Source organism: Lottia gigantea, assembly GCF_000327385.1.
Source record: "Lottia gigantea unplaced genomic scaffold LOTGIsca_8, whole genome shotgun sequence".
NCBI classification, from domain to species: domain Eukaryota; kingdom Metazoa; phylum Mollusca; class Gastropoda; family Lottiidae; genus Lottia; species Lottia gigantea.
In genome coordinates, this window is record NW_008710662.1 from 3,054,574 (window position 1) to 3,076,680 (window position 22,107).

The window sequence follows — 22,107 nt, forward strand, 5'->3', positions numbered from 1 at the left end:
GGAGTTGGGGAGGGGTTATATATCCGGAGGAGCAATTTAAAACCAGGTATTTTAAACTCTTAATCTGCATTACGTTGTAATGTGAGTAAACATTTTAAGTTATAATAAGCTTATTATACAGGTACACAGACCCACAGAGATAACGGTGACTATAACTCCGCGAAGTATGCGTCTATAGCAACCATTATTGTGAAGTCTTATTGTGTCGTTAAACATCAAAGTGTCAACAGACTCGAAAAGTTTTTCAACATAATAATTATTTGGCGTCATAAAAGTTTTCAACTGCCAGTAAGTGATATTTTATACATTTTATGACATTTAATTTAACACAGGTAGGCTCCATATCAAAATGACTACTAATATTGGTCTAACTGTTTTAATATGAAGACTCTGGGCAGTAAATGTTCTATTCAAAATAGGAATCGTGTTGCCCTAATGCTATCATCATTTTCATCTTTTTAATATTTTATATTTTGAGACTCGAATGGACAAGCTTTGCGTTAATTTATTTAATGATTAATTGATAATGATTTGCAAAAACACATTTCTTTTTTGCTGACAGGTGAGACTTAGACGGAATGCGTTATGGCAGCCGTAACTTTTAAATCACCATCACCATTCCATTCAGGCGACGTTTCAAGACGGTCATTACTTGGCACCAATTTAGATAAAGTGCTTGATATCAACGAGCCTATTCCAATGGAAAATGAACCAATAAATAGTTACAGTAAGTATAAATATGATTTTACTTAAACAAGAATCAGTACATTGCCAGAAAAAAACAAAAACACATAGTCAATTCAGATTTCTGAAGTGATGCAATGAATCAAACTATATGCAATCTAATCTCGATTATATTTAAAAAAAAAATTCATAATTTTTGAGGTGATTATGAGTTTCTGTGGAACGCAACTTGTAAGTCTATAAAACTGTCTTTTTACTCAGTTTACGGTATGACGGTGACGGTAAGAATTTCATAATAAAATCCTACTATTGATTAGTATAACCATAACCTATCTAAATAATCTACTTTAAGAATGCCCAACATAAGATATAGACTATATACTGAACTACCGAAGTAATTCTGAATTTGATATCAAGCGTATTTTATGCAACTTTTTCATTGAAAAATGTCTGGTGAATCATGATCAAATTTTACACCACTTTAACAGTAAGGTAATTCAAATAAGGTAAATAATCACATCGTTATACTAGCCCGCTGATTTGAAATTTTCTTTGCAGGAAGTGTTGAGTTATCTGATCTTAGACAATCTTATGAGAATCAGAAATCAAAATTAAAACAATTTGATGATAGCTTTAGAGAGACACATACAAGAGCTTTGAACTTTCAAATCACAGAACCACATGGATATGCTGAACAGCCTAAGATAGTGAACGTTAGTGGTTTGAATGAGGCACTTAAACCTGAAAAACCAAAATTTCGTCAAAGTCACTATGGTTATCCGTATAAAATAATGGGAGATGTATTCTGTTCAGCAACTGAATCTGGTCGAGGTTCATCAAGAACTCCACAAGTCGACGTAACGCCACGGTTGGGCAGACGATCTGATGTGCGAAATGATGGATTTAATGCCGAGTTCTTGACCCACAATACATTTAATTCTAATAATAACAGCAGCAATAGCGAAGCAGAAAAATCAGGACCAAGCAGCATTTTAAAACTACCAGCTAATATAAGGCACACTTTTGGTAGTCGTAATTGTGATGAACTGTTATCGGACACTGTCAAAGTACACGATACCATTGAAAAACAAAATCAGTTAAGGCGTCCAATATCTAGAAACATCACAAATGTAGGCCAATCCAGTAAATCTAAAACGCCGTTAACTGATTATGAAGATCTAGGACACAATACGAGAGTAAATCTGTTCCCAGGATCCCATGTGAAGAATGAAATCAGTGCCACTAAAAGTGATTTTAATGAAAGAGTATTTCTGAATAGAGAACCAGAGAGTGATAAATATAAGATGAAACGAGATGAGCTAAGTAAGTATCCCAATCTCATAATCCATCAGATTTGTGTAAACTCAAGATTATTTCAATTGATCATTTTGATTCCGCTAAAACACAGCCTTCTACGACAGACAGACTGCAAATTTTCCAACAAATTTGCAAAGCTGTAGTGAAAGTAAAAATACAGTGGCGGAGCAGAGGGGACAGCCTAGACAGAACCCCCAAAACCTTTCACTTCAATAATAATTAGTCAGCATTTAGGCGTATCAAACTTCCAGAGGTTATCTTCTATCAATAAAACAACACAACTGTTTCTTAATAAGGGGTTTAACGCATTACTAATCTTTGATACTATTTCTTACAGGCACATGGGCTGAACGAAATGTTATTAGAGAAAGGTTGAAGAAAGCATGGGACGGTAGTCACACTGGAGAAAAGAAAGGCTAACATATTAATCAAAATTGTATTTTTGTTATGATTGTTTTGTTTTTGGATGTGCCTGTAAGAAATAGTTTGATAATAATAATAAAATTGTTTACAGCATTATTTTGTTTTCTATATAGGTTGTTGGACAGAACATAATATTCTTAGACAAAAAGAATCCATAAAGTGGCAGGAATATGTAGAATCAATACCAAAGCAAATCGTAACATGGGATAGGTCAGCAACACGAACCAAACCACCACCTCAAATTCAACCAGTCCAACAACCGAGGAAACGACAACAGAGGCCCAAACCATCACCGAAAGTGGAAGAAATTATCCGAAGTCCTCTAGAGGATGAATATGTTTTTAAAACTCCACCATTAACACCTCCACCTGTCCTTCCATCTCCCGAAAAACTCCCAGAAAACTTCCAAAAAGATGATGACTTTTGGGAGTTCTTTGATCAACCAATTCCAAAATGATCCAGTGCTTTTTTCATTTCGGTTTTTGATTAAAATGTGTGGCTCTAACGTTCTGGTATTTTGTGAAAGGACCAATGGCGGCTCTAGCCCTCCGAGACTGGGGGTACAAGTAGGAGGCAGACTGGCACAATGGGGGCGATGGACAACTGTCTAGGATTGTAATTCAAAACTCTTTGGAGGCGTCATAGTCGCAAGCCTCTCACTGTTCGTCTAAAAGGTTTCTTCCAAGAAATTTTCTAAAAATTTAATTCATTTAGTGTATTCTGACGCATATTGTGGGGCAAAAACGTACAAAAATCATATTAATCATATTTAATAGTAATTTATATTAACATTGTGTTCCAAGGGAAAGAACTAATCAACCCTCAACCTATATAAATTATTCATTATACATACATACCGAATCAAGATATAGATGTAACCAGAAAACTTCACAGAGACCCTATGTTTAGAATTATGGTTGCGCATGTATCAGTCATCTTTACAATCTCACCTTGACATCATTAGCCACTTTTCTCTTATCACGGAATTTTGTAAATGCAGCTATTTGATTGGATTGTGCGCTAGCGAATTAAGTTAGTAATTTCCCCCCCAGATTAATATGCAATTAGGCTTCCCTATCATGTTGATCTACAAAATATAACAATACAATCTCAAGTAAGGGTAAAATGTTTAGTCCTCAGAATAAACTAGGAAGTAAGAACTGGGATATCTTGGCTTTAGAAATATCATTCTAAAGAAATAAACTAAGAAGTAAGGGTTGGAATATCATTTCGTAGAAATAAACTAAGAAGTAAGGGTTGGAATATCATGTATAAAGAAATAAACTAAGAAGTAAGGGTTGGAATATCATGTCTTAGAAATAAACTAAGAAGTAAGGGTTGGAATATCATGTCTTAGAAATAAACTAAGAAGTAAGGGTTGTGATATCATGTCTTAGAAATAAACTAAGAAGTAAGGGTTGTGATATCATGTCTAAAGGAATGAACTAAGAAGTAAGGGTTGGAATATCGTGACTACAGAATAAAGTAAGTAATAAGGACTGAGATATCATGACTATATAATAAAGTAAGAAGTGCGGACAGGGATATCTGGAATGCATAATAAATGTGAAAATAGAAACTAAAGCTTCGAAAATATTGCAATGTACATAAAGGTCAAACATTACAAGAATAACATACCTTATAACGACTGAAGTGTCGATCACTAAATAGTTGAAATTCAGTAACTATAGACCTCAGCTTGGAAAGTGACTAAAATTGATAATCACATCGGTTTTGTATCTAAACCCCTGATTTCAACTCACACACAAGCTTTGATTTTAGGAACACGTTCTGTTTTAAAGTAGGGCCGGTCAGATCTACCGTAACATCCGTCAACAACAATTAATTTAGTCCCGAAATGCGGGCAAATTAAATCAGCCAATTTTCTACCAGCCAACCCTCTCTGACCAGAAATCATCAACTTATCAAGGACTGTAGGCCTAATCATTAAGTTTCAGATTTCCCTATCGAATATGTACTATCATGAATACGACTCAACCCTTATCAAATTCTCTAATCTTCAACTCTTGTATTTGTCTTTAAGCATTTTAAACATATAGTAATTTTCCTTAAATGATGAAACTATTCAACAAGTAGTGTTGTAAGAGGGGAATTGGAAAGGAAATAAAGGCGAAATTTAAATGAGGAAGATGAGGGTACGAGAGAGATATTGAGAGAGAGGCCTCCATGGGGAATAGTAGATAGAGAAAGAGGTTGGAGGAAAGAGTAGTTGCGAAATAGGTGAGATCAAGAGATGGATGAAGAGTGTGGTAGAGAGACTGAGAGAGGAGGAGAGCAAAAATGGATTACACTGATTTCTACTTTGCCAGTTGCTAGTGATTAATTTTAGCTCTCTGTATCAAGATGAGTTTCCTTACTTTTTAGTGTCAAATTAAGCAAACTGTTTAATTGGTGTTTCTTATGAATTATCATGTATTCTTAATCATATCATTATGTAATTATTGCATATATTAAGAGTTTTAACCGATCATGAATGCCCATGTATGTACAGTCTGAATAAACACAAAAAGACGTTTTGATCTTTCTTGTTCGGTCACTCATTGGAATTCTGCTGATAATTCTCCTCTTCTAATTTAGCTAATTATGAATCAATTATGGACATGTGAGACAAACTCAAGTCATTAGAACACCTCTACTTCAGTTTCATAAATGAATATAAGGGAACCCATCTTAAACATACATTGTATTATTGAATAATGTATGTATATTGTATGCTGTCCTTTATGGTACAAAAAAATATCTTACATGTAATTTGCCATCCCCATAGAATGAGAATAAAAAAAAAGGTAGCGGTAGCTCCACCCAATCCAAGGTTGAGCAGCCTCAACTGTCTCGGGAATGTAAATAACGGCGTGTGTACACAGAATTGCGTGTAGGTAAACTGTGAAGTTAACGACCCAAAATTGCTGAAAATGCAAATCATCGACTTAAAATATGGCCGTATGTTGTGGAAAAAATTTGCTTTTCATGCAATTTAATATTTTTAAGAAGACTGGATAACTGAATGTGATCAATTTAAATTTATCACCAATCAAGTCTACTTAACAAAGTAGTGAATGGCAGTCAGAATGTCGGAAACTTTACGAAAATTGTCGAGGATTGCTGAATGCAATTAGGGCAATGCTCTTTAATGGCGTGTTCAGAAGAGCCTATAACCAATTATGTGAATCCAGATCAATGACTCAGTGAAGACCTATCAGACTTGCTGATGAATGTTGAAAGTAGAACTGAGTTAGTGGGTAGTAGTGTAACCTCCCTTTAACTGTTTAGCTTTTATGGAGATAAGCTTTATCATAAATGTGTCCCTGTTTTTATATGCTCTTGTAAATCTCCATTATTGGAGGAAAAAGATATAATGTAAATGTGGAAGGTTTGATTGTCGCCACTTTGACGCTTTCATTTTCACGTGCAGTTATAACCAATCATGTGTATCAGCAAATGGATCTGGTTATCTGGAATATACAGAGTTGAAATAACTTTTCAACGTCACTGGAAATGAAAAAAAAGTCCTTAATATTTTCATTAACATTTTATTTACATAACAAAACACAACAAATTTCAAACGTTAATTTATAAAATGTCCTCCATGCGTGTGTGTATTTCTTTTCTCCACCCCTTTAGTAATAATGAATTGCGTTTAATACTGGGTTTGGATAATTTCACGGTAGGTTTCTTAGTCCTAGCAGGAAGACGGTTGAAGGAATAATAGTCACTAATAACATGATCCTTGTCACCCCTCACTTGAAAACTTCCTCCAATATCCTTAATGTCCATTGAGTTAATATCTTTTGGCGAGGTAAGAGTATTAAGAGTATTTCTATTTTCACAGATGGTTTGAGGGCGAGACGGAAGACGAACTAATTCTTCTGTATAAGTGACAGCAGAGTTTGACGGAGCTGACATTAACCTGTTAGTCGTAAATTTGATAGGAACTTCTGAAGATCTCTGAAAGAGTCTTCCAGGAACCTTCTCCATTCGTGATAAAGGTTTCCTTGAAGGTAATGCTGCTAGTTTGATTTCTGGTTTAGGTTCATATAAACTTCTATTAGTCCACATACACTTTTTCATAGGATGGTCATATTGTCTTTGTCTATATCCATAATCATGAGGAGAGCGATATTGACTTCTATAGTCTTCACTTTTATCAATTTTCAGAGATATAGGCATCTGTTGGTAAGAAGCATTCCGTGGTGACCTTACATATTGCATTGTAGGTCGAGTTCTTGGTCGTGCACGAAATACATTATTGGGTATACACTCCGATATTGTTGCCATTTAAATAAAATTCAGACAGAAACTACAGTTAAAATACCACTATTAGATCATATATTCCTTCCAACACTAGAACACAACAAATATGACTTCTAACTGTTTACAACAAGATATCTACACAAAATGAAGAACATTTATCAAAATAACTGTATTAACATGTTATGTTGGTCAAACAATCAAATGATCATAATGTCTGATTACCATAACAATTGTGTCATTGTGTATGGAAAAATATCGGGGATTAAACGTCGTGTTTATATCACTTTCTATTCTTTAAAATAATTGTAATTGACTTGATATTAATGAGCTTTCCACAAGTACAAGTTATAACAAGATAGATATTGGTCTGTGATCGTATTACTTCATTTAATCTAATAAGACGATTGCTACATGTCATGATAATCCATAAGTTGTAAAAAATACGACACACCTAAATACTTAACTTGAGCACGCAGTTGGTGCAACGAGGAGTTTTATCTTTTTATGACGGCAATTGTTTAATGATCTCAGGCCTACCACATTCTCCTGGGACACAATTTTGCAAAAGCCCGGTATGAGAATAAGCCTATCTTAATTTTACCTTATTGTCACAGGCTTAAGACCAACATGATCATCGATTTTGAGATTGTATGCAAACATTCTATAGCATATATCGAGTGTTTCCAAAACAAAAACGTCCCAAAGTTCGACGGGTAGTGTACTAGTGTATCATATCTCTCAAAATTCTCACAAATATACTTCCTACTAGCCTACCTATTTCAATCTGTGTTCAAGGTCCCCTCCATCTTCTTCGACCACCAATCGCAACCGTTTTTTCCATCCCAAGATGTCACCAAGACGAGGCCCCATCGCATACTATCAAGGTATCCCAAGCATATCTGAAAGATTCTCGAGTGCAGAAGAAATATCGACAGACGAACGGACGATCATGGATGCTGACACATTTTTTTATATGTTTAAGTTAAAAAAATCATTTTAGTAAAATTTCACTCAAAGTTAGTGGTTAATTGGTTGATTAATGAATTAATAATTTATAAAGATATAGCTCATAGAAATTAATATATTCGTTTGGGTCGGCATTTAAATATATAATTGTCTATATACAAACAAGGAGGCAAAACAAAAGGGGCCAAAATATGACGGTATACTGTCCCTTTCATTCGTATTGTTTATAACAATACACGACATTCTTTATTCAGGGTAACAAAATAAGACATAATATTGACATTATATGAAAATAAACTTCTAATAAATTGTTCATTGTTGTTCTCATTCTATTTCATGTAGCCCACAATATAATATATTAATAATATCATTTAGTCATTAGATATCAAAGAATACACCTATATTCTATTAGTATATATTGTTGTTTTGTCGCGATACAATTTCCCGTGGAAAATACTACTAAGGCAGCCTGTGTATGAGATTTGGACGTAAACGTGTGGTTATCTTCGTTAACGTTCCTGACGTTATGATCAGGTACTAAACGTTTGCTCTATTTAATCTTCACATAAGAAGATGTCGACTGAAGTCAAAACAAAGCGAACTGTGCAACCTAAATACATTACAAGTGATTTTCAAATGAGACCTTTAGGGTGTTTAAGGAATAAACGGGATTTAGACTCAGAAGATGTTGAGGATGTGGATGGCAAGATAGTTTACAATGGCGACCAAGACGAAACCAGACCACCCAATAAAAAGATTATTCAACTACCGATGTTAAAATTAAATCTCGAATCGTTGACAGGTTCAAGTAATAACGAAGACAATATAGCACTTGAAAGTACAAGGAAAACACTTCGCACACTTATCGATGATTGTAAACGTGAATTACAAACAACGGAGATTAAAAACTATGAATTTATATCACCTGTGAACAACTCTCAAAATAACAACCCCGGGGAGGTGAAATCATATAATAAGCATTCTGTTGAGAAAGTAAGACTACGAAATAGACTTCCACCATTAAAACGTAAGGATAGTGAAGGAAAACAACGGAAACCTCTTGCTAAAACACCAGATGCTATTTGTTCGGTGGCTTTTACTAACCAGATATCAGATACAGTTGGTCAGGAATATTTAGATTATTTGGATGACATTTCACCTCGCGATGCCGACCAGGGTGACGATCTCCCAGTAGCAATCATTCCAGAGACTAATTCACCTACTGAGTTATATCCAGAAATGGCCTCTTGGAATAGTTACACTGATATCACACCAACCAGAAAGGGATCTTACAAAGGTTGTTCTAAGCATGAATACTTGTTGAAGAAGCACAGATTCCAACGTGAACTTATGGAAGAAAGAATTCGAGCTCGACAAGACGTGAATTTATCGTGGGTCAACATCAATCATTCTGGATATAAAGCTAGCCCTATTTACCGATATACCACTTACCAACAAAAACCCGTTACTGAACTTAGTCCTCAACCACAGCAACCGCCACCTTCCAATGATCACTGTCCAATGTGTACAATGTATAGATCTGAACGCATCCCTACAGCCTGTCCTCCCAATTCACCGAGATGCCATATTGGAGTGTTAGGTCAGCACGAGGAAACTATACAGGAAATCGAAGATGAATATACAGCAAGATCAATTGATCATTTCAACGATGGTAACACAATGGAACCAATGTCAACATACAAGTTGGCACAGAAACAAGGATTTAGAGGCTCAAAACCTCCAATAACATTTAAAATGGCCTTTTGTAAGTGATATCAAACGTTGTGTGCTTGTGTTCTTCTGAGTTAGAAATTGGCCAAAAGGGCATTAAAAACATTATAAAATTATTACATAGTGCATATTTTGATGAAATAGTCGATTGTTGTCAAGAATTATTGTCGATAACCGCTTTTACATGCTTTTGTATATTTTGTTATGATTAAATGATGAAAATGGTAATAAATTAGTGTTTAAACCAGTTGAATACTATGCCTATTGAACTCAGGATGTGCCGACGAACAGAAGGTCGAGGGTATATCCATGTGTGAACAATATGGCACTGTTACTTAAGGATGGGTTCCCTTATTTTTAGTTATGAAAATAAAAATGCTAATACTTATATGAATAGAAAGTAGAGGTTGTATTTAACGACTTGGAAAATACCACTTTGTCTCACATGTCCATAATTAATTCATAATTAGAAGAGAATTACCAGCAGAATTCCAATGAGTGACCGATCAAGAAAGGGCAAAAGCATTTTTTTGTTTATCCAGACTTTACATAAATGGACATTTATGATTAGTTAAAACTCTTAATTATATGCAATAAGAACATTATGGTATGATTATAATTATATGATAATTCATTAGAAACACCAGTTAATCAAATAGTTTGCTTAATTTGACACTAACAAATAAGGAAACCCATCATGTCCCATTCTTGTCATTAGACAATTTCGATTAATCTGCATCAAAAGTATTGAGAAGTAATCTATGCTTGGTCTAAACCACTGGTAGGTTTGTCTAGTCTAATAGTAAATAACCTAATATAGCTCAATGGTAAGTAATCAATGGTATATCCAGTCTAATGTTAGGCATCTCTTGATGAAAGATCTAGTCTAATAATAGGTCATCTATGATAGATCTAGTCTAATGGTGAACGTCTCTTGATGAGAGATTTATTCGAATGGTAGGTCATCTATGATAGATCCAGTCCAATGGTAGCCATCTCGTAATGAAAGGTCTAGTCTAATGGTAAGTAATCTATGATAAAATCTAGTCTAAAAGGTAGGTTATCTATGATAGAACAATGGTAAGTAGGTTTAATGGTAGGTTTCTATAAAAGAACTAGTCTAATGGTAGGTAATGATAGGTCTAGCCTAATAATAGGCAATCTAAAATTGATCTAGTCTAATGGTATATAATCTATGATTGACCTAGTCTAGTGGTAGGTAATCTATGATTGACCTAGTCTAGTGGTAGGTAATCCTGTCTAATAAGGATCATTATGATGACTGTCTAATAATAGTAATCTATGATAGATCTCGTCTAAAAAATGTCATCTATATGATAGATCTAGTTTAATGATGGGTATCTATGTTTCGTGGTAGATATTCTATGATAGGACTAGATTGGTGGTAGATATTTTTGATACATCAAGTCTAATGGTAGATTATATATGATAGGTCTTGACTTATGGTAAAGTAATCTATGACAGGTTTAGAATAATGGTGGGTAATCTAAACATAAATTCGCCGATTTGGACAGTATACAGGGCGTTCCGAAATTAAAGTCCCCTACTCCGCAGCAAAAAATTAAAATAGATATGGCAAAAACCTAAAGTAATCCTGAACGGGTATTTATTCAAGTCTCTCTCTATATATTCAATATTTTGTGTGGCTTTCATCTGCCAATACCACAGCCTACATTTTGTGGGGTTTGATTTCAGAAAATATGACAACAGCTGAGAATTAAACTCCTTTATCCCAGCAATTTCGGTCATCTCTGTTCGTGGGTCTGTGACACTTGGTATATCATCGTTGGTTTTCAAAGTATTTCCTGTCCTCTGAGATTTTTAAAATTTGTTATTTTTTCAGGTTTTGCATGATAAGGTACCATGTTCCATACTCTCAAGAATGCAGGTTGTGGCACAGACAGATGGAAGCCACAGAAAATGTTAAATATTCAGAGTGGAACTTATATAAATACCCGTGCAGAATCACCATAGTATTATAGTTTAGGCTGTGGAGGAGGGGGCTATAATCTCGAAACACAGGGTATAGTCAACAGCTAAAATAGGGCTGATACATTAGCAATGAATTCCCTCTACATATAGTCTATCCCTTCAATGTAAACAAATCACTCTTTAATTCAATAACAAAAAATCGAACAGTTTGACACGGGTATAGTTTATTTAGAGCATTCATTGAACACCAAATCAATATGTGTATTATGATCGTTATGACAATGAAATGCATATTCTTGACATTTCTAAAACAACTTTTTATTTTGTTGACAAAAGGTCTTGGCTGGAGACATATATCATGTATAAATGAATGATTTATAATACATAATAAATAGATTTAGGCTAGCGATAGCATTCAACGTAAACACGAATATACTTAGTGGCTACATAATCATTTTGTTGGATATATTTTAGACTGTGTTTTTGGTCAAGCGTGCTTCAGTTTAAAACTAATTATATTGGTTTTTTATCTATGACAATGACGTTAGTTACCTTATAATTAAAGGATTTTAAAATGTCTCAAATTGTAACGGGGTTTCTTGGAGCGAAACCAGGGGACGGACCTTATTTTTCACCCAGATTTCGAGTAACGCAGAAAAATAATGCGAGAAAATATTACAGAAAGAAAAAGAGTGAGACTATATTAGAAATAGATGATTATTTAACTCATATTGATATGACTGATAACACTGAGTTTGATATAGATGATATTCTATCACCACGATACACTGAATTCGGATTTGTGAAAGCGTATAAAGCCAGATTAAGACGTCGTGGATTGGATCCTAAACAGTTATTTTGTGTCAATCGACATTCAGCTGTCGAGAATCCACGATCCTGTTTAACATCTTTACCAAAGCTGAAGAAAAAATTCTTGGTTCAGCAAAGTTCTGATATGGGTTCAGATTTCAGCAAAACACCAAGAGTAGAAGATGAATTTACTCAGTCAGATTTTAAGAAGTCAAATCCTGCAGAAAAGATGGCAATAAATCCGAGTGATTTGGACCAAAGATTAAAAACTTTAGAAGAACATTCTTCAGTGGATGGTTTTATAGTTAGAGGTAGAAAAAGTGGTCGACCATTAGGTAACATAACCTCTTCGGATTACCTTCAGAGCATTTTACAACAAGTTGAGGAGGCTAATAATAACAGACGTTCATCAATATTTTACAGAACGGAAGTTACCAATACTTAGGTTGTGTTTTATAATTCCACCCTGCCAAATTATACTGAATATTTTCACATGTACTAATGGCAATTCCTTGGTTCATAGGGTACACATACAACAGTATGGTTTTCAGGATAAATTGAACAATTACCAAAACCATTGGAATCCACATGGTGGATTGTGCACATCTAATCCATCACATGCGGCTAGATCTTAAATATCCTTGCTAACAGAAACGTGGATGAAAGTTTGTAAGGGTAATATTCTGAAAATCACAAATTGAATAGAGTTTAAATATGTCTAGCAATGTTAACGTTATGATTATAAATAAAAAGAAAATGTATTTGTATTTTGTTTTAAGAATTAAATAACTGAGTAGAGACAATCTGTGTGTTGAAATTACCAATTATTACCTTACTAGTATGGAGTATATATATCTATACAATAGGATGATGAAATCAAGAAGGCTTTAATTATCACAATAAAATTTTTACCTTTCTTAATCGAATGTAGATCTAATCCCGTGACTTTCAATGTTTATATTGATTATATTGCCTTGGAAAACTTTGCTGTACATATTCGATAAATTTAAGACATTTTCTCTTCATAACTATAGTATAATTTGTTTAACTTAGTGATAAAAAAAAACAGGAAGATTGAAGGCGTTTCCGTCAGACCTTCTGATGACTTTAACAAGAGATTTATGTATACGTGTCTCAATTTATTAACTTATGTTTTCACCCAAAGACCTCTGTCAATAATTAGATCAACCAGTCAACGAGTTCAAATCTTATCTAGGTTGGAATTCATGTGAATTTGCCAGGGCTTCTCTTAAATGCGTCCAGTCATATCTTAAAAACATTTTGGGTGCTAAACATCAGTCAAATTGGCTAACCATGATTGCCTTGTTAGTACTAGCGTTTGTTGCTGTATCTACAGCCCAGGATCCACCAAGATGTTGTATTGATAAAGAATTTGAAGCGTATCTTGATGAAGCTGGTAGTTTCGTTAGTGCTCAAGACAAGGAATTTCATCCTTTAAAGGTAAACTCTGTACTTGAAAGGAAATTGTATTCTCTTTTTTATTTGAATATCAGTTACGTCCCTTGAACTTCGTAAATTACAAAAATATGCTGACAGTTGTGCCCTATTTTGCTATGTTAAAGATAGCACATCGACCAAATAGGTCGACATATACTTTGGTTTTCTTTAAAATCTGCAAATATACCTTATAACCATTCAAATTGCCAAATATAGGATATTTTTTTTTGTAAATTAGGGTTATACAACAGTAGCCTATGATTACTATGCAAAGAAAATGTCATTGAGAGTTCATAACACCTTTGAAAACGGAACAGAAATTGCTGGAACTCTCATCTTCGATTACGAAAACGTAAGTAGCCAAACGATACACGAGTTGTAAGAGATATGAATCAAGATATGTAACTCTTTTTATTGTCAAAAAATGCTGAATATGAAAACATCTAGTGAAATTACCAGGTACTGTGTGTCGTTCTTGACTATGCAAATGAATCTATGATGACAATGTGTTTAAAATTTAAAAAATATGGACAAGAGCTGCAGTCTAGGTTATTGTTATTGGTTATTTATTGTTACTATTTAACTTTACTTTTTTCTTTAAGAAACTGGAATACGCAATTTACAAAAGAAAATGTACCATCTATAAATTACCGTTACCAATGAGAAGTCCTTGCATATCAGGTAAGTTTGGTATTAGTAATAATAATTTATTTATTAAAGTGTCACACAGCATAGAACATATAAATATACAAATATAACAAGATAAAAGTAATGCTGCCCAGCCAGGTTGGCTTATGAGACACTGGTCTAATTCAATTCCAACGAGTAAAAATCATATCAACAAAACATAAATATCTGATATATAAATATATAAACATATGAATATTAATAAGTTAAAACTAATTTAAAAGAAACATGTACAAGTTAAACTAGGGTAAAATATTGGGACCGAGACTGCAGAAAAAAAAGACATAAATGGATCAGATAATGATAAAACGTCTATTAATGGCGTTTCGGGGGAATGCTGAGGAATGAAAAATAATATTTTTGTTACACATTAAAAAATTAAGCTGTTCTACATCTTTTAAGTAATTAAAATCTGAGTTTAAAACGTTGGCTCTAGCAAACAGATCATACCTAAGGTCATCATTAAATGGACATGTTAAAAGAAAAATGCTGTTCATCTTCAACCTTTCTAAGTTGACACATAGAAGTATTAGTCAAGTACAGAAGTTTCAATTGTTATTGTGTTCTGGCAAGCCTATACATAATAAATTTAGGCGAATTGAAATTATTTGTTACTCAACATTTAACAACTTGAATAATAAATAAGACTGATTGTAATCATTAAATAAATGGTATTGGCTAAAGGTAATGATCCATCATAGATACATACTTCGCTCGGATGGCAACATAGACAAAAATGAAAAAAAGTTGACGTCCCTGTTCCGTCTAATTAACCAATGCGAAGCGTCGTCTGAATTTTATCAAATCATTTCAGATAATGCTACATATGACGGTGAATTAACTATGGGATATGGAGCCCACACACTAAAATTACATACATGGAAAGATGTACAACCAGGAACTAATTTCCCAGTCAAGTTATCAGTTTCTATTGATGGTTGTGTACCAGTTGTAGAATCAATTTATGTAGACACCCCTAAAGGTAGTTGTTGTTTTGCCAATTTCGATATTTCAAACATCGAAATTCATCTGTAATGTGGTTAAGAAAAATAGTTAGGCCATAGTAATTAACGATTTTTATTTTTGGCTATTTAATATTTTAAAACTTTGGGTTAAATAATGATTATAATAATAAAAACTCATCGAAATCATCTTCAGTCATGATGTTTCTGGTTACACGACCTAGATCCGGATAAATTTATTTTATATTTCTGTTATGTCGACAAAAGTATAATTTAAAAAAATTATTGCATTCTTCCAGCTAAATCAGAAATTGTATATATTATAAGTAACTTTCATGCTGGTATTAAAAATAGAAAGAGATTTACCATCCCTAATTCTTGTCATGGTGTTACTGTAAAGGTAAGCTGTGTCTTAAAAACTTATTTTCGTTACGTCAGCGACACAATTCCATCTTAGCGAGTTGCATAGTCATTTTTTGTTGTCATCGGATTGATAAGCAAATCCCCTTTGGTAGAGTGATTTCGGAATTAGCGTTTTTGGGGGTTTTGAGAGTATCTCACACCTACCTATTACTAACCTTCGTAGATTTTGATACATGTGATCTTAACGATCTTCTCCTTTTTAATAAAATGTTTTTTGTTTATGTGTTTCAGGAATCTACTTTAATTGGTTGAAAAAGTCTTTAATAAACTTTTTAATAAATACTAAATTAGTTGTTGTTAATTACACACAAATAAATATATTGAATTTTAGTTTCCTGAACCTTCTTCATTTGATGAACTCATTGTTGAACGTCATCAGGGATATTGAGTGTGTTCTGCCTTGCTACCGCTACCCACAAGAATACTTATTTAAGTCAAGCTCAAATATAAAAAAGATTTTGGGCTTGGACTGTAGAAGACTGCCATGTAAATACATCAACAAACAATTTTACAATCATAAAATTTCGCTAAAAATTAGTGAATGGTACGTGTCAAAATGGGGTCATTTGTAAGCAAATAAATATGTGTTAATATTTTATGGGACTGCGAACAAGTTCACCAGAATGAGAATACCACACGAGTGTAGTTACACTCACTGCAGCTCGCACTATGATTTTATTTTGTCAGGTTCAGATAAGCCAAACCTTATCGTATTTTATGTGAAACTAACCACACGCTACACAAATTCTTAAAACCTAGTTGGTGTCATTATATAATAGGCATACTTCACTGTCAACCATGATTGCTTTGTTAGTACCGGTACTAGCGTTTGTTGCTGTATCTACAGCCCAGGATCCACCAAGATGTTGTATTGATAAAGAATTTGAAGCGTATCTTGATGAAGCTGGTAGTTTCGTTAGTGCTCAAGACAAGGAATTTCATCCTTTAAAGGTAAACTCTGTACTTGAAAGGAAATTGTATTCTTTTTTATTTGGATATCAGTTACGTCCCTTGAACTTTGTAAATTTGTCGTCAAGTCGCTACATCATGTGTTGGTGCGTTTGAATTTGTGGTTTGTTCTGTTGTGTTGAGCAGCTATGACGGGTGTGGCACCAAACGGGGTATGCTTACTATTATAGACACTTGATTCCATGTTTCATTATAGACTACTTACTCACTTATGGTTCATATACTTACTTATGTTAAAAGTAAGAATATTTCATGAATGGAATGGATATCTTTGGACTACATACTCGAACTGAGTTGATGACATTACATTCTTCTATCGTTTCATATACAAAGTGTGCATTAAGAACACAACCAGTATTTATTATAATTCTAGGGTTACACCACAGTTGCTTATGATTATTATGCCAAGAAAATGGCTTTACGAGTTCATAATACCTTTGAAAACGGAACAGAAATTGCTGGAACCCTTATCTTTGATTACGAAAATGTGAGTATATAAAGTGATAATCTACTGACTTGACACTAAAATGATCATATTGAAATAGATATTATGAATTTTGTAGTTTTGAACAAGTAGCCTACGTGAATTGAAAGTTTGTTTGTCGTAAACCAAACCAGCTTGTGGATGTATGTTACTTTCCCTGGCAAGCTATCTTTCCAAAGTGAAAAATGAGATGTAAGAAATAATAATTCTAAATATATATTGTAACACATCTCTGAATGCTATTTTAGAAATTGGAATACGCTATCTATAACAGAAAATGCACCATCCATAAATATCCATTACAAATGAGAGAGCCTTGTATACCAGGTAAGCACGACGTTCGTTATCACGATCTTCGGGTCTGTTGATGAATTGGCAGTGACAGAGAATCCCCAAACTGATTACTCATTTATTTGATCTGTAACTACGAAATTCCACAAAACAGACCCTTTTTACATTATCTCAATACCTTAATAGTAATACTACGCCTATATTTCTTGTTTCTTTTAGACAACGCTACCTATGAAGGAAAATTAACTATGGGGTATGGAGCTCACGTTTTACAGCTAAATACCTGGAAATATATACAACCAAAAACACATTTCCCAGTAAAATTGTCTGTTTCCGTTGACGGTTGTGTACCAGTTGTAGAATCTATCTACATGACTGGTTCCAAATGTAGGTCGAACTTTGAAATCGGACTAGAGATCAAAAATGAAAAATTTAAGCGGACATAGAAGTCTGGTCTACCACCAAACACATACGAAACTACGCACGGTTCTTACATGGAAATAACACACATGAACTATTCATCGATTTGTTTGAAGTAACTTATGTGCTTTATCCTCTCAATTCTCTGTTTCAATCAAAGCGTAGTCTCCCACTTTCCATTTTTGTTTATCATTCTACCTTATGACAAAATGACCTGTGGCCACCTTGAAAAATTTTTGGTCCCCGGCTCGGTCCCTCACCCCATGTTTCCTCATACGCCACTGCATTCTTCTATGGAGATATAGTGACTACATCGGTTATACCTACATTTATGTGCAAAAATTCCAACTAAGAATTGTAAAGCTGTGCTGATATTCTATAATTTTCATTGAATCATTAATGCTTTATGATCTTTCAGCTAAATCAGAAATTGTATATATTATAAGTAACTTTCATGCTGGTATTAAAAATAGAAAGAGATTTACCATCCCTAATTCTTGTCACGGTGTCAATGTTAAGGTAAGCTAGCTATACTTAACTATACGTTATTAAACACGATATTGATAATTACAGACATTGACTTGAGATCGAAATGGCGTAAATACTTGTTATTCATGTCCTAGATGGGAATAGAAAGGCCTGAAAATCCTCTTGAACCAATTTATGGGTTAAATATTGAACAAGAATTTTTAAATCATTATTATTTCTTTTTTTACAGGAAACGACACTAGTTGGATAAATATGTTGGGAGCTAGGTTGACGTATAGAATAAAACTGTTTTGAATACACAAGACTTTTTTTTTCAATGGGCAACGCAACGACAAAATATGAGATTTAATGGGTATCGGTAATGCATAAAAAAATTAACCTTAAGAAAGGGAAATCAATATTTGTCCTATTTCATTGAAATTTTACAAGTCACCAACAAGAGCACTCTAAATCGGCAAGTGACCTCAATACTAAATTATTTCTGATAGAGAAGTATCTAGAATGGTACAAGCGTGTATACCCAAATCATTTATAGACTTCTAATTTCCAGGCATCGAGGTAATACCCTTGTATGAAATGATTGATCGAAAGAGATCAGAAAATAATAATACATGTATATCCCGTTTGTGAACAATCATTTTTAACTTTTTAATTTCAAAATTGTAGCAATCTCCATCATAGTATTATAGAGTTGTTTAGTGACGAACGGGGTGATATCGTTCAGAAAATTTGAGCGGGTTTGACTCTCGTGTTCATTGAGCTTGAACTATCCTTGAACCTTAAAACATAAAGCTACGTTGAGCCTCGACCATAGAAGTCAGTCAACAAATATAGAACAAAATTTGCTCAATGAGGTTTTGACCATATGTCCAGTCGGATAGATAACGTGATCTAGATTTATGCTATTAAATACGCTTATTCATTCAAAACAAAATACCAAGATGCTCGTGTCATTTCTAACTTTGTTGCTTATTTTATCGTCTGGAAATGGTCAGACAACTAAAAACTGTTGTTTACCCGATGAATATGAAATGGATATGGGAGAAACCGGAAGCACTTTTAAAGATAATGTATTCCAGGAAATGCAGGTACTTTGGTAATTTGTCTCATGGAAAACAAAGATACAATTTTCACTATTGACAAATATACTTAAATGATTTGCACCCCCAATAGTACCCCCAATTTTTGACAAATTTAAGAAATGTGAATTTTGAATTCAGGCTCGACGGTGTGTGACTGTGACTTGTCTGAGGATTACGTTACTAGAAGTCGTCCATCCAGTAGTCAACTACGGTTCGAGATCTACATGTATTAAATGAATGAATATCTGTTGCAGGGATTCTTGAGCACTTCCTACAGTCATAAAGATAGAAAAGTATCGTCTAGAGGTACTAACGTTGTTAATGGCCAACTTGTTCAAACAACTGTTTTAATGGATTACAAAACGGTAAACTTTTTTACAAATCGTAAGACGCACTGTAAAACAGTTGAATATCTGTCGTATTCTCTAGAGTGAAAACCCCTTGGTATACAGTCTCTTGTCACTTTATGCATTGGTATCAAATTGTCTTTCTATATTTTCGTCCCAATTCTTTGCAAAATTGTATTTTGTTTGAAATCTTATTCGGAATTGAATGTGTCTACAACATTTTAGTTTTTTTCTTAATAACTCTAATACAAATTTTTCACAAGTACAGCATAGAGAATATATCAATGTTAATGGTAATTGTACTGTTTACGAGATGAAAGCACCAATGATCAATCCATGTATTCCAGGTAATGTACATTTAATGTAACCTTCCAACAAAAAAGATAAATAAAATATCAGCGTTTTTTACACAAGTCTTGAATAGACATCACTCTATTGACTAGATTTGAAAATAAATAGAGTCTTGCCTAGACCGACATGTTGACTCTAAATAATACATTTGAATGGGACTGGGTGCAGTCTAACTCTTGTCCGATTTTGCATAAGCTTACCCGTACTCTTTACAAGACACCTACAGACAATTTAAAAGAAATGGGCCTAATTACACATTCTTCCAGATAATGCTTTATTTGGTGGTAGAACAAGATATGGATATGGAAGTAATCATATTGATGTTGATTTATGGAGATTTAACTTGTCAAATCGTCCAGATTCACCAATCAAACTCAGTATTACTGATGATTGTACCCCTATCACACAAACACAATTTGATCCTAAAGCCCTTCTTGGTGGTGACTATCTGTTTTATTTCTATCTCGCTTTGTAATTAATGCATTGATTGCTATTTAAACAGAGGAAAACTTGCTGATTGTATCTATATAGAATTGTGTTTCTGCTGAAATAAGTTGTTATTTTTGGTGGACTGCCGGTCTGATTTGAAATATTGTTCTAAAAACTTTATAAATTTTCAATTTATCTGACTTGTAGGATATCATCAAAATCAAAACAATACTTTTTTGTATTATTGTATTGTACATGTTATTACAAATAAAGCCAATTATTGATGTTTATGATTAACATATTACAAACATTGTATATTAACTGTAGGTAAAACAGAGGTAGTTTATATATTCAGTAATTTTAGACCTGGTATTAAAGCTAGAAATATATTTACAGTACCAACTGAATGCCACAACAAACCTGTTCTGGTAAATGTCTTACTTTTTACTAAAATAATTCATTAAAAGGGTATTCCAACCAACAAATATCCTGTTGCTCTGCACTCTGTTGGGCTTATGGTCTGCATATATTTTATCTATATCTCTTCCATGACCAATCACGTGTTACACGTGTTCACCTCTCACCAAATTAGGAGCAGAATCTATACTGTAACTGATCAGCATTTACTAATATCAACAGATCAGATTAATGTCAACGAAAACGCAATTGAAAGAGTAGAGGAAGGTTTGCTAGAGCATTATTAACTCTCAACCTTACTGTTCTCGATTTCCATCTTGTTTCAAACTAGTGCTCTGTTAGTTCCAAAGACATCATTAATTAATCTGAATACATAATATGAATAAAACTCAGCTCATTGGAGGAACAGATGAAAATGAATACCTATAATATCTCTGAGGTGTTACAAGTACACATCTAAAGACGACATTGTATTCAAACATATCAGATTCTTTTCTGTTTTTTCTTTCAGAAACATCATCTATAATTTTCATATGAAAATAAATCTAAGATAGTAAAACAAATGTGTTGTTAATAGTGGTACTCATTTTGTTAAACATACATAATACAGCTGAATAAATGATACACTTCAGTTCTTTACGTAGATGTAACTTGGGCGTAATACTGTAAACTATACCTACTTCTGCGATATGAATGTGAAAGCTTTTATTTTCATACCACGGGAGCATTATTTCAACAAAGGCCTTGATGATAACATTATGATGAGTTTTGGGGTTTAAAAATGTCTTCAATATATATGTAAGAAGTATTTTTGGAGTGTAGATTACATAGATTGCTAATAACGAGTGGCGTTTCTTATTTTGTTCGAAATCAACAGCAATGCCCAAGATGAATGAATGTGATTTATTATTTTAGTTTAAATCCCTCTATCTTCGAAATGTTTATGATCTTATTGACCAAATAAACTTTTGCCACGTTAAGCGCTTATCTCAATCTTATCTAACCTTATTTGAGGCAGTAGAACTGACAGTGTTGGTTTTAAGTTTGACAAGAATGTGGGCGTTACAAGTGATCTGTTTTGTAACTGTTGTAGTAACTACATGGGCAGCTACACCATGCTGTACCGATCGTGAATATGAAGC

General features: G+C 33.6%; 7 protein-coding genes across 7 annotated transcripts; 6 read left to right on the forward strand and 1 right to left on the reverse strand.

Moving 5' to 3' along the window:
- Positions 1 to 182: 182 nt before the first annotated feature.
- LOTGIDRAFT_229627 (hypothetical protein) lies at positions 183 to 2,881 on the forward strand (the record flags this gene model as incomplete). Its single annotated transcript, XM_009067011.1, has 5 exons — positions 183 to 288; positions 563 to 727; positions 1,243 to 2,007; positions 2,339 to 2,392; positions 2,538 to 2,881. The coding sequence occupies exons 2-5, from the start codon at positions 586 to 588 to the stop codon at positions 2,879 to 2,881; spliced, it is 1,305 nt and encodes a 434-aa protein (XP_009065259.1). The 5' UTR covers positions 183 to 288; positions 563 to 585.
- Positions 2,882 to 6,015: 3,134 nt separating this feature from the next.
- Positions 6,016 to 6,720, reverse strand: LOTGIDRAFT_155459 (hypothetical protein; the record flags this gene model as incomplete). Its single annotated transcript, XM_009067012.1, has 1 exon — positions 6,016 to 6,720. The coding sequence occupies one exon, from the start codon at positions 6,718 to 6,720 to the stop codon at positions 6,016 to 6,018; it is 705 nt and encodes a 234-aa protein (XP_009065260.1).
- Positions 6,721 to 8,235: 1,515 nt separating this feature from the next.
- Positions 8,236 to 9,435, forward strand: LOTGIDRAFT_155460 (hypothetical protein; the record flags this gene model as incomplete). Its single annotated transcript, XM_009067013.1, has 1 exon — positions 8,236 to 9,435. The coding sequence occupies one exon, from the start codon at positions 8,236 to 8,238 to the stop codon at positions 9,433 to 9,435; it is 1,200 nt and encodes a 399-aa protein (XP_009065261.1).
- A 2,485-nt stretch (positions 9,436 to 11,920) lies between these two features.
- LOTGIDRAFT_155461 (hypothetical protein) lies at positions 11,921 to 12,601 on the forward strand (the record flags this gene model as incomplete). The annotated part of the gene is made up of 1 exon (XM_009067014.1): positions 11,921 to 12,601. One exon carries the CDS (start codon positions 11,921 to 11,923, stop codon positions 12,599 to 12,601), a length of 681 nt encoding a protein of 226 aa, XP_009065262.1.
- An 869-nt stretch (positions 12,602 to 13,470) lies between these two features.
- LOTGIDRAFT_155462 (hypothetical protein) lies at positions 13,471 to 15,938 on the forward strand (the record flags this gene model as incomplete). The annotated part of the gene is made up of 6 exons (XM_009067015.1): positions 13,471 to 13,617; positions 13,853 to 13,966; positions 14,217 to 14,295; positions 15,116 to 15,283; positions 15,563 to 15,663; positions 15,918 to 15,938. The coding sequence occupies 6 exons, from the start codon at positions 13,471 to 13,473 to the stop codon at positions 15,936 to 15,938; spliced, it is 630 nt and encodes a 209-aa protein (XP_009065263.1).
- A 517-nt stretch (positions 15,939 to 16,455) lies between these two features.
- LOTGIDRAFT_229628 (hypothetical protein) lies at positions 16,456 to 18,636 on the forward strand. The gene is made up of 6 exons (XM_009067016.1): positions 16,456 to 16,637; positions 17,029 to 17,142; positions 17,388 to 17,466; positions 17,650 to 17,817; positions 18,269 to 18,369; positions 18,569 to 18,636. Exons 1-6 carry the CDS (start codon positions 16,485 to 16,487, stop codon positions 18,587 to 18,589), a joined length of 636 nt encoding a protein of 211 aa, XP_009065264.1. The 5' UTR covers positions 16,456 to 16,484; the 3' UTR covers positions 18,590 to 18,636.
- Positions 18,637 to 19,280: 644 nt separating this feature from the next.
- LOTGIDRAFT_155464 (hypothetical protein) lies at positions 19,281 to 21,491 on the forward strand (the record flags this gene model as incomplete). The annotated part of the gene is made up of 6 exons (XM_009067017.1): positions 19,281 to 19,427; positions 19,676 to 19,786; positions 20,037 to 20,115; positions 20,386 to 20,559; positions 20,876 to 20,976; positions 21,477 to 21,491. The coding sequence occupies 6 exons, from the start codon at positions 19,281 to 19,283 to the stop codon at positions 21,489 to 21,491; spliced, it is 627 nt and encodes a 208-aa protein (XP_009065265.1).
- Between the last annotated feature and the right edge of the window lie 616 nt (positions 21,492 to 22,107).